The sequence below is a fragment of the Coenobita brevimanus genome, chromosome 95, assembly GCF_032717465.1.
Source record: "Coenobita brevimanus isolate Jiangsu-jjx chromosome 95, ASM3271746v2, whole genome shotgun sequence".
NCBI lineage: Eukaryota > Metazoa > Arthropoda > Malacostraca > Decapoda > Coenobitidae > Coenobita > Coenobita brevimanus.
In genome coordinates, this window is record NC_137048.1 from 5,106,158 (window position 1) to 5,131,677 (window position 25,520).

Consider the following 25,520-nt stretch of genomic DNA (forward strand, 5'->3'; position numbering starts at 1 on the left):
TCATGGCTCCCAGCACCAAAGACCAAGGTGCCAGATGCGGAGGTCCACAACTTGTTCCATAGCATCAGCGTACGTCATTTGGGATCCCACCAGTTGTATACATGATGCCTCCAAATTGAGTGAATGTGTGGGTGCTAGTGTGCGGTCTATTGAATATGTCCTCAAGTTTCTGTTGCCGACTTGTACATGAGAGTTTACCTTTGAACGTTTTGCAATTATAAAGCCATAAACTATGCCTTAAACTCTCAACATGACTCATTTGTCATATTTTGTGTCTCAATAGTATATCAACCCTTCAGACACTTGCTTCTTGCATTAATGATTCTAATGAGATTCATTGCCGCATTAATAAATTGCAACCCTTCACGCTGATCTGGGTACCTTGTCAATGACGTATCTATGGCATTGAGCAGGCTGACTTATTTGCGAATCCGTCTGTGAAGCTCGGAGAGACTTGGAACATTCTATGGTTGAGTCTCTCACTCAGAAAGAAATCAGTAAATCATCTGAGATTGGGCCAGTGAACCAGACTGAATAATACAACATATGAGCCACTCTTTGGGGACTGGGATACTGCAAATCATCCCAGTTTCCTGGAAGAAATAATACTGGTACAACTGCGGTTGAACTGTACACATACCACCATCATATTCCCATACTCGTATCCTGAAAAACGATTTTTACCACATTCTGACGTCTGTGGTGCAGCGTTCATTAGTGGTCATATCATCCTCCACTGTCAGCCATTTATCCGTGAACATTAATTCACTAATAAATTACTGTGAAACGATAGATGTCCCCTTCACCCTTTCCACCATCTCGGAAGATGGGGATCTTGTTAAACTATAGGCTTTCTTGAGGGAGATGAGACTGATCAGTGCTGAGACTTTCTTCTTTGGTTATATAGTTTTTATCAGGTTTCTTTGATACGTCAAGAACGACGCATAGACAAACCAAGATGTTAGCCAAAGGCCGCTGAACATTTCAGGGTTTTATTCCTTCTCGGCACATCTAAGGTACGCTAGCAAAACACTGACTTTTCTCTCACATGTCACCTCCATCCTTCCCTCAGTACTACTCACTCACTCTCCATTTGCGGACTGACTGACTCTCACATACTGACTCTCTTACTGACTACTCTGTCCGTTAATGATTAGCTCTCACTGTCTGACTCACGAACTCAAATCTCTGACTGTTCACTGACCATCTCACTGTTCAATAACTATCCATCACCGACTCTCTGACTGGCTGTCTGACTGACTCTCACTCACTAACCTGCCACTGGCACGCACTAACTCACTCTGTCCATTACTAACTAAAACTTAACTGGTTGCCGTGCACAAACTCACTCTGTCCTTTACTCTCCAACTAACTGCCAGCAAGTGGTGCGGGTCCCTTAACCCGCTCCGTCCCATCGACGTATGGGTACGTTGCAACGATTTGCATTTGTCAGTCCCGGCGACGTACCGGTACGTCGTGCAATTGCAAGGTCCCTAATTTGCACAATTTTCAATTTTCGCGTATGATTTTTCGTATGTATACACGGGACACCTTCCTCTATTCCTCTACAAGATGCCAAGCAGGGACAATGCCTTACACCGCATAACCTCCTCCCTCCCCCCTCACACCATTGTCTCGGCAATTCACCTGTTACCAGTGACCTGGTTAGTAAAGATATTCAGGGCCAGAGTGATTCCCCAATCGATGACAATGTGGAGGACAATGTTTACATAGCATTAGAAGAAGAAACAGCCAGAAATAATGATCAGGTAATGTGGCAAAAAAAAGGTCAGGTATGGTGATTACTCGTAGTTAGTGAGTGAAACAATGCTTATAATGCCTTTGTTACTGCTTGAAAACCAATATACTCTCATACGACATATACATTCGTACCAAGTAAATAAATAAATACCGTTTATAAGTGGATAAAATAGTTACCCTCCCATAGAACTCGTTTTCTTTGGTGCCAGCATGTTAGAAAACCCAGTCAGGTAAGGAGGAACTCCTACCTGGATTGAGTATTTTAAACCACAGGTGAGCGATTTCTCTATGAATTTTCAATGTTTCTCACCAAAAGCGAAGGTTTTAGCCAAAAAAAAATTTTTCGAAAATACCTCGGGACTGGGGGATGTCGGAGGTGCGGAAAACCTCGGGACGTGATGGGTTAAAATACCTCCCCCACCTCAACTCCACCTTCCAGTACAGGCTAGAACACTTCAGAGCCTAGGAAAGAACTCACATTTTCTCGCACAATTATGTATTCTGAAGCCATGAAAATATTCATTTTTCCCCAGGAATAATGCATGCAGATTAAAAGTCCACACTAGCAATAATGACAAAAACTTATTCCTAAGGTAAGAAAGAAAACAAAATGGATATGTCGACCTTCCTAGAATGTTCCTCACATTTCAAAATATAAAACATTAACCTGATCTTCTTGAATACTATTTAATTTCTTGAACGATCCTAATATCTCCAGATACAACACAAACTTTCTAGAATATTCCTCATATCTCCTGAGATATACCACTATCCTACTCCTACGAGCATAATATGTATATGTGTAGTTTAAGTAGGGATGACAGTTGACACATTTGGAATAGCTCCTGCTTCTGATGGTTCTGTTTCTTGTAATGATGCCCTGTATATTAAACCACGTGCATCACCTGACGGTCACCAGTTGAGGAGTGCAAGTGTCCAAGATAGAGAGGCATTGGGCACTTTCAGTCGATGGTGTTTTGTTGGACAAGGTATTCCATTATTTGTATATATGTAAATGTTACACATATATTAAAGTTTCTTAACTAAGGTCAACAGCTGACATAAATGCAACAGTTCCTGATTCATCTGGTTCTATTCCAAATATTGATGTCCTCTATATTAACCTCTATGCGCCGGTTGACGTGTATAGCCATCACAATTTGGGGCGTGTAGCACCGTCGGTTAATGTTTATAGCTGCTTGCATCTTCCCACCACCCTTTGAACCCGCGACCATTTTCTGTGACAACCATAAGGTAGGTACGTCCCCTAGGTACCCCATTGATGCACGGCTCAGCCTGTACACGGCACTAGCAGAGCGTAGAGTGATGTCTTCCTCATCCTCCTCGTCAGACTCCATCCCCTCAAGCACGGGGCTGATTGCATCATCGACCCCCACGAAAGTTCTGGCGTTGCCACTGGGGAAAGGGCTCAATGACAGTGCCATCAGTTGTAACTTGGACTATACAGTGTCTTCACATACTCTCAGTGAAAGTACTTCTTCTGAAGACAGAAGAAGTTACCATGTGGAGAGTGAACTCTCGCCCTCCATTCCCCGTCCACTCTCAGATGACTGAAAAGGCTCTCAAACTGCTTTAGGAGGAGGGCAGGACCTTTGACAGTGATGAGTTCACTGAAGAAGAGGAGGTTGTTGACCTAGCACCCCAGGCAGGTGAGCGTGGAGTTGGTGGCCATCTGGGAAATAAACGCTGACGAGCTGTCTCACCACCACTCTCACAGCCTGCTCACCACCAGCTCGCCCTCGAACGTCCATCATTGCCTCAGGCTAGTATTTCAAGGGCCAACTTACAACAACCAGGCCCTTCAGGAATGAAATTTCCACTCAGGTCCCATGTGATGTGACTCAGCAGGCAGCGCTCTCCCCAGGGAAGGCCCGCATCAGGTGCGTCATCACCCAAATACTCTCTCACCTCCCACACCTCTCCCTCTCCTTCTTCCTCACCCACTGCCCGTAAGTGTGCATGTGGGCATGCATACACTCATAAAAGATGTGCTGGCCATGGCAAATAGCCCATTTTACCAGGTGTCAGCAGAGTTGATACCTTTGTGTGGGAGGAAGGACTTTTGATTTGATTTGATGATAGAACACATGACACTACAATAAGAGGGTCATATGCTGCCGTATAGGCAAAAAAATCGGCAGTAGAAACATAAAAACATTAAAATGCAAATCTCCATAATAAAAACTAGACACTAAAGTAAAAACAATGCAATCATAAAAGGTGAAGGAGGCCAGCCTCCTTCAGAAATAAAAACACATCATCTTCAGAGGTACCAGGCTCTGCCTCGAGCATCGAAGAGAGACAGTAAAACCACCCTCCCCTCGGTGCCTCAGTAGCAGCCTCCGACGTAAGTCGCCCAAACTGGGACACTCATCGATCAAGTTCCTGACGGTAAGGGAACCAAACAATCATCACAGAATGGCAGCACGTCTCCACACATGAGGAACTCATGTGTAAGCTTGGTATATCCAATGTGAAAGTGAGCCAGAACAGTTTCCAACTTACGAGGCATTGTAGGTCAAACTATCTGAGAGACGAACTTGGTGAATTCCTTTAGCCTGTTGACAGGAATGCTATCCCACCCCAACTGCCAACAAGCATGAACAGCAGACAACAGTGGTGTGTGTAAATCAGTAGCAGGCAGAGGACAAGGAGCACGCATAGGTCGCAAAGCCACAGCCTAGCGCATCTACCCTTTCGTTACCTATGACACCAACATGTGTGAGAACCCAGCAGAAATCCACTCTCTTCCCCTGACGACGAATGAGGAAGAGCCATTCCAAAATAGCTAAAATTATAGGATGGGAAGAGTTAACAGTGTCCAGGGCCAAAAGTGCCCCTTGAGAGAGGGTGAACAAACACCAACTTTAGAGCTGAAATGATAGCTGACAACTCTGCAGTAAAAACTGAGGCAGCCAAAGGAAGACTACCTCTACGGCTAAAATTGGGAAAGACCACTCCAAAACCGACACCAGAGGCAGATATAGAGCCATCAGTATACACAGGCACAGAACCACCATGGCTAGAAGAATGTTCTAAAAATTACTGTAAAAGAAACTGAGAAGCGACAGAATCCTTTGAGCCTGCAAAACACCTGCAGAAATTTACGTTGGGCAAGATCCATGGTGCAACCCTCGGGATCCAAATAGGACTGACAGGTACTGCTGACAAACCAAACTCCTCCATGATATCCCGAACCCTGTAGCCAAACGGACGAGGGATGAGAAGGTATCTACTATAATTAAAAAAATAAAACAACAAGACCGTTGCATCACACACTCACACATAAGTGAGTCTGGAAGATGATAAATCCGGAGCCAGCACCGTGCTGCAACAGACTGATGCAGTAAATCTAAGGGTGGCACACCAGCTTCCCCCAACAAGCTGGGAATAGAAGATGACTAAAAAGACCCAGTTGCAAGGCAAAGACCAACATGATAGACAACATCTAGAGATTTTAGCCTGGACTCTGTGGCAGAGGAGTAGACCTTGCAGCCATATGACAGCTTGGGAAGGGAGGAAGGAGTGGGATTTGAGCCCTCTGTGCCTGTTTTCGATGAGGAAGGGGCTGGTGTTCAAGAGCATGAGCTTCCTCCCAGGCCCTAGACTATTAGTAATATTTTCAGGGTGATATTTACCACTGCAGTTATGCAGTACCTGGTGGATGAAATTGATTTCCACCAGGCTATAAGTGTGAGGTGGCTGGACGTGCCTGCCAGCAAAAGCAGGCACATGAGGGACTTGATATCTGTGGAGGAGGGGGGAGCTGTTTATGTGGCTAGCCCTTACATGTTGATGGTGCACTTAAGAAAACATGTGCTCCATGACTATTGATCGGTTGATGAACTTGTAGGCACACCAGTCTTCAGTAAGTATGTGGCCCGCGACAGGAACCTGGGCATCCTAAGGATCCTGCAGTTTAATAGAAATTTTGGGCCTGCACCGAATGACTGGTAATGGAAACTTAGACCCATCCTGGCAATGCTCAAGAAGTCATTTTCCAGGGTTTTCTGTCCGTTTCGAAAGTTGTTATTGAAGAGTCGCTGGTATTTTTCCAGGGCAAGTTGGCATTTATTCAGTATGTGCCGTCCAAGCATCATCGCTTTAGAGTAAAATCTTTGTTCTTTGTGACTGCAAAACTGGTTATGTGCTTGATATGATAGTTTATTCGGTTACAGATGTTGATATACCTAGTGATGATCCTAACGGTTTCTCAGCATCAGTTGTGAAAGTGCTGATGGAAATGTATTTTAACAAGCACCACATTCTGCACATCGATAATTATTACACAGCCCCGGCATTGACCATGTATTTGCTTGAACACGGTACTGGGACGTGTGGAACTGTCCAGGCAAACAGAAAAAAATTCCCTGTATTACCAGCAAATACTGAGAAAGGTGCCCTTCTTACCAAGAAATGTGGCCCTTCTCTGGCATGACAAGAGACGGGTTAACATGTTGTCAACAATACACAAGGGTGCGTTTGAGCGGGGAAAGACAGACTACAGGACCGGGGAACCCGTGTTGAAGCCTGATGCTGTCAATGATTATAGTACCAACATGCAGCTTGTTGACAAGTTCGACATGCAGATTGGTGAGGTTGATTGCCTTCATAAGTTTTGCCGGTGGTACAAGAAGGCGTTTATACACCTCGATATCACCGTCCTGGACAGTTTCATGCTGTTCAAGGAGGTCGTCAAGAAACCTCTCTCACTCAATGATAGTTCAAGAGAGAGATTGCATGTGAACTCTTTGAAGAGTATTCAACTGCACAGGTGCCAGGTGCAAGGCGGGGGACGCAGACAGTGCCTACAGCTGATAGGCTAAACTGTGCCGAGTATTTCTGGTGGCATATGCTGGTAGAGATTGGCCGTACCACTGCAGGTCGTCAGGCGTAAAGGCGGTGCCACGTCTGCAGTTAACACCACCAAATGCTGTCCCCCAGCATAAAAAGAGACAGCCTGCCAGTGTGCAGAGTGCAAGGTTCCCCTATGCCCTGAATGTTTTAGCGAGTATCACTCCCAGTGTGAGTGCTGAGCAGGTGTGTGGGAAATTGTAAATAGCAAACAGGTATGCACAAATGTCATTTTTATACCTAGGTGAAATGTAAAATATGTTATTTCTAGTGTCATAAGTGTTTTACAATAAGTTTTACAAGGGCAGTGCAATAAGTGTTACTGTCTATGGTTACTGGTAAAACAATGACTGGAGATATCTTGAGTTAGAGTACTGGTTACATGAAAAAAAAAACAAAAAAAACACGAGCGAGAGAGCGAGAAAGATAATTACCTGGTTGGCTAGAATTAATTTTTTTTCCTTCATTACTCTGAAAATAATGCTGAAAATGTGACTGTAAGCATATTTGAGATGTATAGTACAAATACTGTAAGTTGTGTGTAACATTAGTGATATTTTCATGATGCCCCTGATTACTAATCACTCACAATTTTAGTACAGGTAAAAACCTCATACTCAACCATACTGCATGAAACAGCCACAGCATTTACTTCTCAAAGTGCAATTAACCGTAATCGTGATGTCAAGTGCAAGTACTGTATATGTGTCATGGCGGAGGGAAATTATTTTATCTGATGCAAGAAGTAAGTACTGAAAATCAAAGAGCTATTCTTTTCCCACACACCTACAGGGCATATTGGCACTATGAAATGGCCGGAAAACCCTATGGGGAACTACATGGACAGGATGATGACTCATCCTTATGACGGTAGGTAAGTAAAGATCGAGGATCGAGTAGAATTATTCACATTCCTTCCAAGGATGCCCAGGCAGTGTTACAATCACCGCTCCAGTCAGTGCTGCCAACGCTAGCCAGTGAGTCCGACGTCACTGGCAGTGGCTCGGACGCAACCCACCAAAACATGAAAAACCTGTCATCTTCAGCTTATCCTTACTCATCGACGGGATCATGTGGAGATGCTGGGATACCTTCATTGAAAGAGGAAGAGCTGATGAGTCTTATGTATCTTTACTCTTTTCTCTAGCTATTATAGGCTGGCAGATATTAGGGTTTGAAGTAAGGGTATTTTTTCCCAAATCATGGAAATCCCCCATAGGGATGAGTGGGCGATGTAAGAAAAACCCCGGCGTGTGGCGGTTAATACATGTGCCTTGCCTGACAGTCAGCTGGTGATGACTGTAGGGCTGGTGTTCTGTTGGGCAAGGTATTTTGCACCCATTAGTTAGGCGTGATGTGACTGTTTAGTTAGATTTAGGTGTTAGGATTTTTTGGTTTTAGTGTAGGGTAACAAAATGTAAGTTACGTGTATCAGTGTTAGGTTCATGGATTAGGATTTTGTTTTTTTCCTCCACCTGAAAAAGACAGAGATGGGTATTGTTATCAACGGAGTCCATCTGTAGAGTTGGGCGTCAGGGCGGCTGGCCGGGTGTAGAGATTTTGTTTCCAGAGCAAATCTTAGAAAATATTAATTATACAGTAGTCATCAAATTTCACATAGTTATGTCTTATAGTGAACTGGTGCCTTCTGATAAATAGAATGCTGTGCCTTAAGTAGTTTCTTTGAAAATTATGAAAAATGTAAAAAGGCATAGAGAATTTGTTTCCAGAGCATACCTCAGAAAGTATTACTGGTAATTTTTGTCATGAAATATTCACGTAGTTATGTGTCTTATAGTGAAATGGTGCCTTTTGATAGGTAGAATGCTGTTCCTTAAGTAGTTTTTAAAGAATAATGAAAAAGTAACCAAAAAAAATTTTTTCGTAGAGATTTCAATGGCCCTGCACAAGGAATCTGAAGGGATCAGGTTATGTTTACCATGGATAAACTACTGATTTGTTTAAGTTTTAATGTTTCTGTGTTATAGGCCTACACGGGGGGAGGGGGGGAGGGCCGTTATGCACTTGGTTAGTTGTGAAGGGAGTTGGGGGGGGGTATGTGCTTGGTCAGGTGGAGGGTTCCAATGGTGTAGCGATGCCCATGTTTTTTATTTGTTTTTCTAAAATTAATTATTGAATTCAATAAATGTATAAAATAAATAAAAATATGTAAGAAAATTTAATAAAAATTTATCATCAATATTGTGAAAGGTTTTCGTGGGTTGAGGGTTGGACCTTCTTGCTTGTATATCCTTGAGTTCGACTCTTAAACTGAGTATCTTAATTACAAACAATCACACATCGTACAGCTTCCAAAGGACTATGTCTACTGCTGTTCACGTTCTTTGCTACATTTGTACACATACTTTACGCATAAATAATAAACTCTTTCTCTACGTCCCCAACACTTAGCAACTCACAGAAATCTGGGTAAGAGGTTTCGTACGTCCTTCCCAAAGTTGGCCATTACATGCATCACTTCGCCGATCTCTCCGCTCTTAATTCTTTTCTCGAGCTCCTTGTAGACAGGAAAGAAGCGCGACCACACTGCCTGCGGATCAAAATAACTTTAAGTGTCTAAGATCTATCTGTATTCATTTGATGGAATATCAGATAATCCCACGACCTAGCAAGTAAGCCATTCGTGCATTAGAGTTGGTAAGTCCTAGTTATGAGCTGAGAATGAGACTTCTTGTTTACTAGTAGAATTGATCCTCCATTGTGCCAACTCTTTTTCAGCCGATAAGATAGATGGACTTAGAGGTGCTGTCTGGTTAGAAAAAAAAATATATATATATTATTTCCATGTCATCACCATTATCCTCCTACTTCTGCTGCCATTATATTATTTCATCGCCTTACGGATGACTTGTAGTTGTTAAAGGATTGATGAAGAGTATATCTAACCCCTCCAGCTGAAGAAGTCTTTCCTGCAAACTGAATTAACGAATTCAGAGACAGTGAGAGTTAAATATAAGTAACATCAGCCAAAGACTGTAAAAATAAAATATGCTGTTGTTACAAACCCAGACTTAGATATCAACCCAATGTACCTTGAGCAACCATCCACTTCAATCCGCAGCTCCAAGAGTTCTTGTGTTGATGTTATATTGAAGGACTGTCTGTGTAGTGATAGGTAAGTACATGACACAAGTAGGTGGGTTGTGGGATGGGGTCTGCATTGCAGTGAGTGAATTGGGGATTGTTACCTCCACCAACAAAGTTGGTGGAGGTTATAAATTCACTTGTGTTTGTCTGTCTGTCCACACGATATCTTCAAAAGTTCTCAATGAATTTCAATATATTTTTTTTTTTTTTGAAGAGTGGGCCATGGGTCAAGGAACAGTTGATTAAATTTAGGGGTGGATCAGGATCCTACATCCTCCACCCAATATCTCCGTGGATCAGGGTCCTTGTTTTTGGCAATGGCATTGGCGGAGGTATGAGCTCTCTGAGTGCTTTCTAGTTGTGGGTTGTATTTTGTGTTTGAATTTAAGCAGGGATGGTGATAGCCACATTGTAGCTTGGCTAGGTGCATTCATGTCTCTCTAGGTAAGGCAGATTCTGATGAGTGGCTATCTGGTGGTCGTTCATGAAGGATGCTGTTTAGCTGAGCTTTTTATATGTCTTTAGTGACTACGCATTCATGCATGTGTATACAAACTGCACTGGAGGGTGGAACAGAGGAATGTTATTGAAAGGATTGTCAAAAGAACCAAAAGTTCTCTTCTTCCATCATCATCACCATCATAATCATCGTCGTTCATTCGTTTATAAAGGCTCCAACATCCTTGCATATGTCGGCTTTTCATCACTTAAATTCTGCTTGATCTCCAGCAGCCTCTCTAATCAGAAGCTTGATCCAGATATTGCACTTTATAATCTCTTTCCAAGTATTTTTGGTCTGCCTTGCACAACTCTACCTTTAATGTTCACACCTCTCATTCCTCCGCACCTAGTTACCATCCTGCATCTTCTTCACATCCCCAAACCATCTCGATCTACCCTTTCTCAATACACCACAAATATATTCAAGGCCCATCCTTCCTTTTAACTCTTCATTCCCACTCACAGATCTCCCCCCTCCCCGTCATCCATGGATGCACTACAAATCAATGTACACATTCTTATTTCAGTACTATCGAGCTTAATTATATCTTCCTCCTTCACTGACCAAGTCTCAGTACCATACATCATTTCACTCCTACCACATGCTGCATACAATGACCCCTTAGCATGGAGCCCTCTCAATGGTAGGAGGGGCAACAAATTTCTGAACTTTCTCCAATTACTTACCGTTACTACTGAGCCAGCTCCAGCCCACCTTCATCATATATCATGTCCCTCAACTTAAGTCGTCCACACATTCAAAAGACTCTCCACCATGGCATGCAACTAACCTCACTTGAGTCAAATCCAGGTACATGCAACCTACTTCATAATTATTATGAGTGAGATTCTTAATAATGCACCACAGAGTTTCCTATGGAAGTCACAGTTTTTAATATAGGTTCCCCATCACCCTCTGAGTTCAGCCCAGATACAAAGCAACAGTGCCTACAATTAACAAAATTCATGCAGTTCCTAATCCATTTACAAAGGTGTTAGTACACACGGAATGCTTAAACCTGTTAAGAAAAAGAAAAGAAATATTTTGATGATAAGCCCAAATTTAAGGCCGACAGTGGCTAAAGGAAGAGAGAAAAAGATTAAAATCCTGAAAGTAACACATCACGCTCAAGTTGAGGTATATTGAACTAATTGTTAACTCACCGAGGATTTGGCAGGAGCGAATTCTGCTTGTGCAATAGCCGGTTTCCCGTCAACTTCGGAACTATGGTGAGTTTAGCGAAAATACTTCAAGGATAGGTATATAATATAATCAAGAAGACGATGAAGTACATGTAAAGTTATTTTTCCAGTGGTCACTAATTCGGCCATTCTGTAGTACTCCAAAGCCCGTCTTGCAACCCCCCTACCACAGTCGATGGGTTAACCCTTTACTGCATGCCTGCTTCTATATGCTTTCCTTTACATAACGCACACAGTCTTTTTTTTTTTTTAACTATCTCTAATACCATCACATTTCTTATGCCCCCACTATCACAAACACCTCACAAAATGCAGTTATTTTCCCACACTAATATGGGAAACTGCATGATCATACTTATTAGACTTTGACAGCATTGCCACTGTGTGTGAAGTTGCTGGGTCATCATGTTGCCACTGAGTTAAACTACACCAGGAAAATTACTAGGTATATGAGTTGGTGGGTGAATGAGGAAAATAAGTACACTCAGGAGTAGGTGCGTGGGGAAAACAGTGCCATAGGAAAAATACATCTGTGAGGGAAATTCATCTATGTGGAAAATACCTCTATGTGGAAAATAGGATAATAGTAATTACATTCCTGTGAAGTGGGTCAAAGCAGAAACACTGGTCCAGTAAGTAAAACACATAAACAAGAGGAATATGTCAGTGACTGAAAATACTTCCAAGGGGGACTCGGTGCTTCACCAAAGTGAGAAAATAAATCCATGGGGAAGATAAATCCAAAAGAATAAAGGGTCTACAAAGGGAAAATTGGATCTTGGAAGAAAATAGGTCCACTGGCAAAAATAGATTTATGGGGGGAAATAGGTTCACGGGTAAGATAGGTCCATGAGGGAAATAAATCCACAAAGGAAACAAATCCATATGGGAAAAATCTTGGGATAAAATCGGAACATCTGAGACACACGTCCATGGTGGAAACTATAGAATGGGAGAAAATAGGTCCATGAGGAAAATAGGTCAATGGATGGTTTAGGCCAAATGGGAAAACTATGTCCATGGATGAAAATGGGCTTATGGGGAAGAAAACAGGTCCACAAAGGAAAATAGGAGGCTGATTTCGATGGGGCGTAGACAGAGTTGGCCTTGTGTGCAACTGTTATTGATTAATTATAAAACTGTAGTCTGTGGGAATCAGAATCCAATATTCAAAAGTATTTAATTTCTCTAGCCATCACATCACATAGTCACTAATAATAATCATATGCAGTTACCACGTATAAAGCTGTCAGTCTAATGAAAATACAATTGATAAGTGCAAACATAAACTTACCATCATCCCTTCATATTAATTTGCATGTTAAGTAAAAATAGTACAAAGGAAAGTAAGCAGTAACAGCTCCGTTGGTTCTGCCGCGGCTGTTTGTTAAACGATTGAGTTTAACAACCATACCTTCTGTGAGCCTAAAACAAGGACAGCAAAGCAGGAAGACTTCTCCTACTCACCCATCCCTCCAGCTGTAGCAGACAGAAAATCCTAGAAAGGAATACCATGGATCATAGAAAAGACACCATGGAAATCATATAGGAAAGGATGGAAGATAAAAAAATATTCACACACTAACCTGGAATGTGAAAAAAAAAAAAAAAAAAAGGTCAGTATTAGTTACTGGTATATACTGATGTGGCTCTGCAGATGTGTTTTTCATGCTTTATACTGTAAAAGACAGGAAACTTTAAGAATGTATTGTTCAGGAGTGAACATGTTTAGCTGGGGATCTGAAGACAAATATTTTACAAAGTGATCTTTAAGTGTTCAAGCGAGCGAAGCGAGACCGATCACCAAATTTAGTCACAGTTTGGACCCCCGACATATGTACCCGAGTGAAAACTTTATCGAATCAGCAAGAAAGGGGGGTAGGGGTCGGAAGGAAAACTCTATAGTAAAATAGCGACCTTTTTTTGGATATCTCAGATAATTCTGAAGTTACAAGAAAGATATACACCAAATTGGAAATCGCACAGAAATCCTCAGTTATTTTCATTTCATAGACAGCCGGTAATCCCCAATAGCTTTTCCATAAATCGAGGAAACGATTTTTTTATAAGGCAGATTAGCGTAACAGTCAGCTGCGCCAGAAGTAACGGTCTAAGGTTGCGTGAGCAGCGCAGCGGTATTTTCCAACGATTGCCGAAAGCAACCAAGTTTTGCCTTTTCAAAACAACTAATACCTTCTATTTGGCTTTTTCTTGGGAAATTTTTGACTGATCCGAGTCAAACTAATACAATATCCTGGTTGACAAAAGAAACTCTGAATGTCTTATTTCTTATTCCAATCGGAGCGCACCGAGAGATTTGATGAAAGTAACTTTTGTGAGTGAGCAAAAAGCAAAGTCCTTATTAACCTGCTAGGTCCCAAGCCCTGGACCTAAAATTAATACAAGAGAAGTATTGGTTTTAGGAAGTGTGAGAGAATATTTCTGGTGTAATCTAATAAGTTCATTTTAGTGTTTTCAGGTCAGGAAATCAGAAGAGAAGGATGGGCCACATAAGATAATATTCAACACTGCCTGAGTTGCTCACTCGCTTGCTCGAACACGTTCCACACTTTCAATGTGAATGCCTATTACATGTTTTTATTATTATATCAAAGCTTATCACATGGAGGTGCAGTTCGTGCCATATATTTACAACTCTGATGAAGAAGAAATCCATTTCTTCCGTTGATTGGAAATGATTGGCAACAATTTTATGTCCATTGCATCTGATATAGTTCGATCAGTTTCCTAAGAAATACTTCTTAACAGTCAGATTTACAAGTTCCTTAACCCATGGATTGCGAACCACAACTTAGGCAGGGTGGCATCGCGTTGCGAGCCGCAGCTCAGGCTGTGCTGGCCGTGCATCAACGTAAACAACTCTACCCCTACGCAAACTTACGCATGGCACTATGCAATGACGGAGAGAGAGAGATTTTTTTTCTTTTCACCAGATGATGCCTTGGATGTTTATCTTCAAGTTTATAATAAACAAAAACTAAAAAAAAAAATAAAAAACTTTTTTCCTTCGTTTTTTGTGCACCACGGGGTGGGAAAAAAAAAAGGAATTGCGCAATCATCGGGTTAATGATACAGAATTGCTGAATTAAATCTCCTCGTAGTCTGTCTTTAGATAAAATCATTTTAATTAATTGCTTCAAAAAGTTCCTTGTATGGCTTATTTCTTAATCTAGGTATCGTTTTTGTCATTCATCACTATACTAAGCTATTCTATATCTTATTTATGATAAGGTGACCGGAAGTGGACCCAGTAACTGAAATGTGGGTGTGCTAAGAACTTATACATAGCATCTATATATTTTAATGCGTACCATGCTAGCAACGTCCCTTTCAAAAACGCCGGTGATGTAGATCTGCGTCCTGCAGCATGGAGAAGTCATTGCAAGCAACCGAAGTAAACTGGAAGATAATAACGTATCTCGCTAACTTCAGACATTTCTCCGCTATGTTTACAACAATGATTTAGGAGGGCGGGAGGCGAGTGGGTCTTCACAGTCTCACAGCCGCTCTGCTCCTTCAGTAACCTTGAAGATTTCAGAGGACGAGTGGCACCAACCTGACTCGATTCAACCCACTTTCTGGTTTCGGTAATTACCTTTATTAGTGTTAGGGATCTCATATTGATGCATTAAGCCCATTTACCCACAAAAAAATCCAAAATTGGTTCACAAGCTCACAGACGCTCAGCTCTCTCTCAGTAACCTCAAAGATTTCACGGGTAGAGTAGCACCAACTGGACCCAGTTCAACCAGCTTTCTGGCTCTGGTGATTACTTTTATCAGTGCCAGGGATCTTATATTGATGTATTTAAGCCCATTTGGCCAGGAAAAAAAATCCAATATCGGTTCACAAGCTCAAAGCTCTTCTGATCTCTAAGTAACCTCGAAGATTTCACAGGTAGAGTGGCACCAACCTGACTCGATTCCACCAACTTTCTGGCTTTAGTGATTACTTTTATTAGTGCCAGGGATTTTATATTGATATATTTGACCCATTTAACCAAAAAAAAAAAAAAAAATCGGCTGGCATAGAAGGGTATCAGTTTTCTTTTTTGCCCAGCGTGGTACGAGTTAGGAAAAAAATAGGCACCAATATACGCCGTGCTTCTTGTTGACACCGTCGGAGTTAGTTTACACTGAAACGTGTGTGTTAGTCAGTTGCATGGACCGGAATTAAATAAACATCATCGGTCTGAAGGAATTAAGATGAGGTGATGTAATATCCAGAAACAAGGAAAGAGGTAGTAAGAATGGGGAAGAAGTACTACCTTCATTTCCTGTGAAATGGGCAACACAATCATTCACATTATTCAAGATCAATAATAAGGCATTTTATGTCCTCGTTACAGTTGCCTCTTGACACATTCATTCTCGATACTGGGTACATACTAAATTACAGAAAAACTTCGATTAAAGTTCTTATTAAACGTACCAGCTATATGAAGGAAGTGAGATTTTGTAACACAAGTGTATGTAGAAATGTGTGGTTAAATGACCTGTTTCATTGTCCCTTCACACGTAGACTACAGCACCAGTTGCACAGCGGGGTATTCCTGAGGTGGATGGAAAGCATGTGATTAGGAGAGCTGAAGCTCCCGTTTCGTTTGCCTTTAGGACTACGAACATATTACTTTCCTGATCTTCACATGCAGTAGTCACCTTGGCTTGGGCAGGATCAGGCAGGGGAGTATAGGCACGGGAGAGAAGAATTAGTGTTGTGGTCCAAGTTATGGGGAAGAAGGTAGACAACTTCACAATACATTAGCTTGGATAGTCTGATCAAGGAGCTCTTGGCCTGAGATAGTCCAAAGAAGAGGTAAGTGCTGCCACAAAAATCGTCGTGGGGGGCATAAAGCAAATCAGGCGAGTCAGAAGTCTTGTGAAAGGTAACCATTACAGTTTGAACATCGACGAGAAACTCCACGACTCCATCTTGGAGAAGCAGAGAGAAATAAATGACAGTGGATGCACTGGTCTCTCATACAAGGTATTTATTGACAAGTGATGCCCCCAGCGAATCAGCATAATGAATAATGGTCGCTGGAAAGGTTTAATGAGGGAACTGCAGCGTGGATGTCTCCTTATAAGACAAGGCTTAGAGAAAGGTACTTATATTATGAACTGTGCTAAGTCGGGAAAGAATTCTACGGTTGCTTCCACACAGACAACAGCAGAAAATAATGCTTTAGGCCCGACTCTTACTAAAGTCGAATGAGTGAAACTTACTACACTTCAATCATAAGACCTTGTTCCAGCACATGATACGGCAGTGACCAAAGAGATGACAGTTGTAAGAGGGTGCTAAACTCTACATATCATACCACCAAAAATGACCCTGAGGAGGAGAGAGCCAGCAAAGCACAAATGCACTTCCAGGCAGTCCTGCCTGCCAGTATGTGTGTCGGGGTGCATGTTAGAATGCAGTGAACTTCTAGAATTTCGGTACCACCTTCATCCATGGGTGACAGGCTGGCCTGGACATCGTGACAAGATACAGGCACAGTGATAGGACCCATCTGTCCACAGGTGGTCTTCGACCCAGGTTTGTAAATAATCTTCTTACAGGTGACATTCCATTGGTCTAGGAAAGCCAAAGCCTTCTTAGGTAGGATAACATTCACCACCTCGGTGATGGCAATCTTAACAAAGACCACTGATCCCCAGTTCAGTAATCTCGACGCGTCTCACGAAAACATTCTGAAAATTCGGAATTGTTAATAGCTTTTGTGGGAGTTCTCGACCACCTTTATCATTTCCACAAGTGAAAAAAGAAAATCCACTTCCGCATGAGCACAGTGAAATTTTTCAGACAAGAGTCATGTCCACTTCTGGAAGGGCCACGTATGAGTCGGCCCCCTCTTAATGATCACAGTCCATCACCGATACAAAAGCACTAAACGGTAGATGAATTCGACCAACTTCTATACACGAGAGCTCTGGAACAAACAAGACACATGTCTATTCAGGTTACCATTTTTGTCAATTTATTTGTCAGTTTATTGTTACTGATTCTGCTCATTGCAAGAATAGCAGATAGATAAACAGAGATGGACAGATAAAATACACAGATGTTTCTGTAGCTACTATGGACAACACAGATATTGTGGCATAGACAGACAGCTAGAAAGAGAGAGATACCTTTCAGCATTCCAGTTCCTCTCAACTCACCTCCATCATAAAGACCTTCTGTTCTTTGGCCACACGAATCATCTCCTTGGTTTGCTTAACATTTATGCACAGTGGCTTCTCACATAATATGTTCTTTCCCCCCTTCATAATGGCGGTTCCAATCTTACAATGCTGCTTATGGACGGCTCCGATGTAGGCAATATCTGTGTTAGAAAGTACAGTTATGAGAATGCATTTTTATCATTTGCCTCCTGCCTGGACTGACTGTATTATAAAATTCATAATAAATAATCCCTACTTGTTGTAAAAGGCGACTAAAAGGGTTGGCGGAGGGTTAGTGCCCCTCCCCGGAAAACAACTAACTAAAAAAACAAACAAGAAGCCTCGGACAAGGACTGACCAAACGTTGACGACCCAGGACCGGACAAAGGACTTGGTAATGTGTACATGGAATGTAAGAGGAGCGAATGATGAGGTGAAAGAGAGAGAGATTGTCCAGGTGCTTGAGGATGCGAAAGTGGATGTATGTGGAATAACTGAAACAAAATGGAGAGGAGAAAGTGTGAGAGAATGGGAGTATGGATGGGGTATATGTGCAGGAGTAGATGAGAATGAGAGGGCAAAGGAAGGAGTGTGTATAGTTGTGAGAAAAAGCTGGAAGAAGAGCATAAGACAGTATGGATCAGTTGGGTCAAGGATTGTGTGGGTAAAGTTGAAAGTTGGAATACAAATGTGGGCGATTGTGTGTGTGTATACGCCAACGCAAGATCGTGCTAGAAAAGTGAGAGAAGAGTTCTGGACAAATGTGGAAGTGTGCATGGAAAAGTTTGGAAGGAATGAGAGAGTGTTTTTGATTGGTGATATGAATGGTAAAGTTGGTAATGTGAAGGTGGATGGAATAGTTGGTGAGTGGGGTGTGCCTACTGAGATAGATGAGAATGGGAGTGCGTTAGTGGACATTTGTGCTGGGAGGGGGTTGGTGATAGCCAATACCCTCTTCAGGCATAAAATGATCCACAGGTATACATGGCGAGTGATGAGAAGGGTGGGTGGTGAACTGAATGAAAGGAAGGCAATGATTGATTATGTGTGTGTGGATGAAAGGATGCGAAGATGTGTAAAGGATGCAAGAGTGTATAGAGGTTGGGGGAGTGGACTTTCTGACCACTACTTGGTGGTGGCCAGAATTAGGATGCAAGTAAGATGGAGGAATAGAAGAAGGGAAAGACGAGAGGAAGGAGTAGTTGCAAGGAGAGTGGAAAGGTTACAAGAGGATGAGAAAAAGGCAGAGTATAAGAGAGAAGTGGAGGAACGATTGGGCAAATATGAATTGGAGCAGATGGGAGACGTGGAAGGTGTGTGTAAGATATTTACAGAAGAAATATGTGCAGCATGTGATGTGGTGTGTGGAAGGAAGAGAAGACGGAGGGGTGCAAGGAACAGCGTGGTGGACTGAAGAGGTGAAACAGGCTGTGGCACAAAAGAAGAAAGCATACAATGAATGGGTGAGAAATAGGGGCGTGGAAGAAGTTGAGAGGCGGAAGAGAGAGTTATATGTGGAAAGGAAGAGAGAGGTGAAAAGATTAGTAAGAGAGAGTAAGAAGAGAGTGGATGAGGAATTTGGAAGGAATTTGAGTGTAAAGTGGAGGGACTGTAAGAAAATGTTCTGGAGAGAAGTGAAAAGAGTATGACAGGGTGGAAGTGAAGTTAGCAGGGGAGTGAAAGATAAAAATGGTAGATTACTAGTGGAGAAGGGAGAAAAAGTGAGCAGATGGAGAGAACACTTTAAGGAATTGTTGAACGTAGAGGATGGAAGTAATGCGAGTATAAGTGGCTGGGGAATGGCTGGGAGAAGGAGGGAGGTGAGAAGACAGGAAGAAATCAGTAGGATAGAAGTTGTGGAAGCAATGAAGAAAGTTAAATCAGGGAAAGCCCCAGGAATTGATGGAGTGTGTGGTGAAATGCTGAAGCATGGGGGAGAGATAGTAGTAGAATGGATGTGGAAGATGTGCAGATTGGCCTGGGAGGAAGGTAGAGTCCCGGAGGATTGGAAGTCAGGTATAATTATTCCCTTGTACAAAGGAAAAGGGGAAAAAGAAGTGTGTGGTAATCATAGGGGCATTTGTCTTCTTAGTATAATAGGAAAAGTGTATGGTAGGATACTTATAGACAGAGTTAGAGAAAGAACAGAGAAATTAGTTGGAGAAGAACAGGGAGGCTTTAGGAAGGGAAGAGGTTGTGTAGATCAGATATTCATTCTTAGATCTTTAGTGGAAAAGTTTCTAGAGAAGGGAAAGAAGTTGTATGCGGCTTTCATGGATTTGGAGAAAGCATATGACAGGGTGGATAGACAAGGATTGTGGAAAGTGTTAAGAATATATGGAGTAGATGGGAAGTTGTTGAATGCTGTGAAGAGTATGTACGATGGTGCAAAGGCTGCAGTGCGTGTGGATGGTGAACTAAGCGAATTTTTCTCTTTGAAAGTTGGTTTGAAACAGGGATGTGTCATGTCTCCATGGTTGTTCAATCTGTACATGGATGGGGTAATAAAAGAGGTACAAGGTAGGGTAGTGGATGTTGGAGTGGCCCTGGTGAGAGAGGATAGTGTTGGATGTGGAAGATGTGCAGATTGGCCTGGGAGGAAGGTAGAGTCCCGGAGGATTGGAAGTCAGGTATAATTATTCCCTTGTACAAAGGAAAAGGGGAAAAAGAAGTGTGTGGTAATCATAGGGGCATTTGTCTTCTTAGTATAATAGGAAAAGTGTATGGTAGGATACTTATAGACAGAGTTAGAGAAAGAACAGAGAAATTAGTTGGAAAAGAACAGGGAGGCTTTAGGAAGGGAAGAGGTTGTGTAGATCAGATATTCATTCTTAGATCTTTAGTGGAAAAGTTTCTAGAGAAGGGAAAGAAGTTGTATGCGGCTTTCATGGATTTGGAGAAAGCATATGACAGGGTGGATAGACAAGGATTGTGGAAAGTGTTAAAAATATATGGAGTAGATGGGAAGTTGTTGAATGCTGTGAAGAGTATGTACGATGGTGCGAAGGCTGCAGTGCGTGTGGATGGTGAACTAAGCGAATTTTTTTCTTTGAAAGTTGGTTTGAAACAGGGATGTGTCATGTCTCCATGGTTGTTCAATCTGTACATGGATGGGGTAATAAAAGAGGTACAAGGTAGGGTAGTGGATGTTGGAGTGGCCCTGGTGAGAGAGGATAGTGTTTGGAAACTCCCTGTACTGTTGTTTGCAGATGATACTGTGTTGTTGAGTGAAGACGAAGGGGAGCTGCAAGGCTTGGTAGATGAGTTTGAGAGAGTGTGTAAGAAACGGAACCTAACGGTGAATGTAGGGAAGAGTAAAGTGATGGTCTTTGAGAGAGGTGAAGTCAGTGAATGTACAGCGAGGTTGGATGGTGAGGAATTGGAAAATGTGAGTACGTTTAAGTATTTGGGTAGTGTGATGGGTAAGGATGGAGGTTTGGAGGGTGAAGTGCTTGAAAGGGTACAGCAGGGAAGAAAGGTTGCTGGTTCCTTGAAAGCAGTGATAAGAAACAGGGAAGTGAGCATGGAAGTGAAAAAGTTACTACATGACAGTATTGTGATACCAACTCTAACGTACGGAAGTGAAGCTTGGACATTGTTGGAAGGACACAAGTCAAGAGTGAGAGCAGTGGAAATGAGTTATTTAAGAGGAGCCTGTGGAGTCACGTGGAGAGACAGGCTGACGAATGAGGATATAAAGGAGCGTTGTGGTGTGGATGTGGATGTGATAGGAAGCGTTGTGAGGAACACACTGAGGTGGTTTGGCCATGTGGAGAGGATGGAGGGTGAAAGACTGACGAAAAGAGTGTATGTGAGTGAGGTGAAGGGTGGAAGAGGGAGGGGGAGACCGAGGATGAGATGGAGGGATGGGGTGGAGAGGTATATGAGAGAGGAGGGTGTGAGTTGGGAGCAGGGCAGTGAAATGGCGGGGGACAGGGCGACTTGGAGGCGATTTGTTTGTGGTCACCCGAAACGGGATTGAGGCGTCTGGCAATAGATAGATAGATAGATAATAAATACCTTGGTCTTCATGCATTCACTTAGAGGAAATTATGTTAACTTTTTTCTTGGTGCTACCAATTTATTTTCTTCAACTCAGGTGAGCAGCTTGGAGGTGATGGGGAAGCTATACCTAATTCCTACTCTTTAAGAAATCTCCGTTGAACTGAACATAATAGTTTCGAGATGACAAGAATATATACAGTACAGTGTAAGTGTAGTATACTTGTAATTATACTGCATGACCGTGTGGTCCATTTCCCAGGGCATGTTGCCTGATATTTCTTCTGCATTAATGTTATTTCTTCCTGTTTGCTGCTTCTCTTTATTTCTCTAAGCTACCCCACCCCATCTCTTGGTTGAGAATGATGGATGGGATGATGAAGGTTTAAGTTGATGATAATATAGTCTCTATCGAAGAATAACTCCCACTGTCACCATAATTCCATTCTCCAATAATAAATAGGACGGGTAGGATCAAACGAGCAGCAAAAGAAAAAACACATTATCCTCCTCCTCACCATTATCATCACCATGATCATAACCCTTTTCCCACCAACAGTATGGATGGGGTGATGCAGAGTCTAGAAACAATGAATTACCAAACCAATCAAACTATCATCGATACCTTTATAATTCTTGGCTCTGTTGCACGAGCAAACTGGAGGATTATCAAGTGACCTTCTATAACCGTCAATGGAAATGCAATTGGCAATTTTCGGTTATATGCTGTTGACATAATACAAAGAAAGAAACTAACAAATGGCATAAAGCTGGATTGACTCTATAATCCAAGTCAATATTTGAACAGTACAACAATATACATCCACCCACCAACATTGGGATCTTTAGCAATGTCCATGTAGTCGCCATACGCCTTCTCAATTCCAAATGTTTGTGCAAACTTCTTTGCGTCGTCGATGGACCGGGCAGCCACGGCAACAACACGATGCTCCGACGTCGGGAGAGCCTTAAGGGCCGCCACGAAGTCGGAGGAAATCTTTCCCGCACTGATGATGCCCCAACGAGTTGCCATTGCTGATAGTTCCTGTGAGTTGGTTTGGTATTCTGAAAAAGAATGTAATCAACAGCGAACCCTCGAAATGTGACGACATGTTTTGTTAGTTTGATTTTACTGCTCCTAGATTATTTCAAAGCATTTAAGAGCATTCCCTAGTAAAGAATAAGTAAATGAACATTTTAGAACGAATATTTGATTTTGCATCACCTACTCTGCAGAACATTTTTTTTTTTTTTTCAAATAAGTCCTCAATTATTTTCCTAACTCTCTCGGTACGTATCCTGCCATTTTATATTCCTGTTACATGTGCAGGTTAAATACGTCTACAATTGCCATACGCTTTTCCCCTGAACAGTAGGGGGACTAATTATAATTAAATCTTGTAAAAACGATTGTGACAATGTGAGAAAATTTTTACCTGCTTGTGGCGTAGTGGTCTGATGCCTGGTCTACCTGATAGTCCAGGGCTCGATTCCCGGAATAATGTTAATATGTCGGATGATTTTTCCTGTGTAATGTACAGGTTTCTGTCTTCATTCTGAGTTGCCGTAAGTACTTGGGATAGATTAAAAGCATCTACTTGCCCGAGTGCCAGGGGGTTCTCATCCTCTTCAGGTCCACAGTGGGGGTGGAAGGACATTGGCTACAAGATTGTGGCAATATGCGATAACTTTTACCTGGTCATGGCGTAGTGGTTTGCTGCCTAGCTCTCACCTGAGAGTCCTGAGTTTGATTCCCGGCATAAAGGTAATATGTTGGATGATTTTCCTATGTAAAGTACAGGTTTCTCTACTCCAACAATTCAGTGTTCAAGACAGAGAGATGGCAGTTTTAGGCCAAACTAGAGTCTGTCTATCTATCTATTGTCAGACGCCTTAACCCCGTGAGGGGTGCCACAAACAAATCGCCTCCATGTCACCTTGTCCCCTGCCATTTCACTGCCCTGCTCCCAACTCACACCTCCCTTTCTCGAATACCTCTCCACTCCATCTCTCCCACTTGGCCTCCCCTTTCCTCTCCTCCCCTCCATCTCACTCACATACATTCTCCTCGTCAGGCTCTCACTCTCCATCCCCTCCAAATGATCAAATCACCTCAGTGTGTTTCTCCTAACGCTTTCTATGGCATCCACATCCACACCACAATGCTCTTTCACATCCTCATCTGTCAGTCTGTCTCTCCATGTGACTCCACGGGCTCCTGTCAAATAGCTTATTTTCAGTGCTCTCACTCTTGACTTCTGTATATCCAGCAAGGTCCAAGCTTCACTTCCATAGGTTAGTGTTGGTATCACAATACTGTCATGTAATTTTTTCACTTCCATGCTCACTTCCCTGTTTTATATCACCGCTTTCAATGAACAAGCAACGATTCTTCCTTCAAGCACTTCACCTATAAACTTCCATCCTTACTCATCACACTACCCAAGTACTTAAATGCACTCACATTTTCCATTTCCTCCTCATCCAGCCTCATTGTACATTCACTGACTTCACTTCTCTCGAAGACCATAACTTTACTCTTCCCTACATTCTTTAGATTCCGTTTCTTACACACACTCCCAACTCATCCACCAAGCCTTCCAGCTCCCCTTTGTCTTCACTTGACAACACAGTATCATCTGCAAACAACAGTACAAGGAGTTTTCAAACATTGCCCTCTCTCATTGGGACCACTCCAACATCCACTGTTCTACCTTGTATCTCTTTTATAACCCAGTCCATAAACAGATTGAACAACCATGGAGACATGGTACATCCCTGTTTCAATCAAACCTTCAGATAGAAAAATTAACTCAGTTCACTATCCACACGCACTACCGCCTTAGCATCCTCATACATATTCTTCACAGCATTCAACAACTTCTCATCTGCTCCATATATTCTCAAAACCTTCCACAATCCTTGTCTAACCACCCTGTCATATGCTTTCCCCAAATCCGTGAAGGCCGCATACAACTTCTCTCTCTTCTCTAGAAACTTTTCCACTAAAAATCTAAGAATGAATTTCTGAACTAGAGTAAAATGCGTATATTATGCAAGAGGCGATAATATTTCAACTAGATACCCAGGTTCACAGAACTTCTGAGCCTTAAAAGTCCTTAAATATATTATAAACTGAGACTTGATTATTGTATTTAATAAGAGCCGATGCTATGCAGATAAGAAGAATGGAATGTAGGAAACCGTGGAGAAAGACCAAAATGAAGTCGAATATGTTTTTAAAAATATCTTCATTCTGAAATAATCCAAAGAGAAAATTGGTGAATCAGAGCTTGCACACACACACACACACACACACACACACACACACACACACACACACACACACACACACACACACACACACACACACACACACACACACACACACACACACACACACACACACACACACACACACACACACACAAAATAGTGATTGTATCTGGATGTCCCTTATTACTGGCTATATCTGTTTCCCGCTCTGTTTCATCTTCCCTTCGTTATTTTTTCAGCTATGCTCCAAATTACTATATTCACTATGCGCTATACATGGCAAAGAGGAAACTATAGGTAGTTTTAATTTTTCACTTAGATTCTCCAAAATAACATCACTTTCCTTTCCTGTCCCACCTTACTCTATAGCTGCTCTTTCACAATTTCTGGCGTTTTATTATCTGTAGGTATCTGCTTCCAGGGTGGTGTGCAGAATTTTTGAAAGGGGGGGTGGCTTGAGAAACAAATACTTTTTTCATAACATAGCTTATTCACTTTATTGCATTCACTCATGCATTCATCATTTAATCATGTGTTTCCCCATGAGGAGCGTAGAAGCCCGGGACTAGGCAAGTTGGTCTTGATATTTAAGATGAAAGTGAC

General features: G+C 42.1%; 1 protein-coding gene across 1 annotated transcript in view; it reads right to left on the reverse strand.

Annotated features, from left to right (window-relative positions):
• Positions 1-22,674, reverse strand: part of LOC145413178 (trans-1,2-dihydrobenzene-1,2-diol dehydrogenase-like) — a 37,238-nt gene extending 14,564 nt beyond the window's left edge. Inside the window, exons 1-3 of the mRNA XM_080282904.1 lie at positions 22,473-22,674; positions 17,637-17,800; positions 9,057-9,187 (exon numbers count right to left, since the gene is read on the reverse strand). Coding sequence (XP_080139030.1) covers positions 9,057-9,187; positions 17,637-17,800; positions 22,473-22,674 — 497 coding nt within the window. The remainder of the gene's footprint in view (positions 1-9,056; positions 9,188-17,636; positions 17,801-22,472) is intronic.
• Between the last annotated feature and the right edge of the window lie 2,846 nt (positions 22,675-25,520).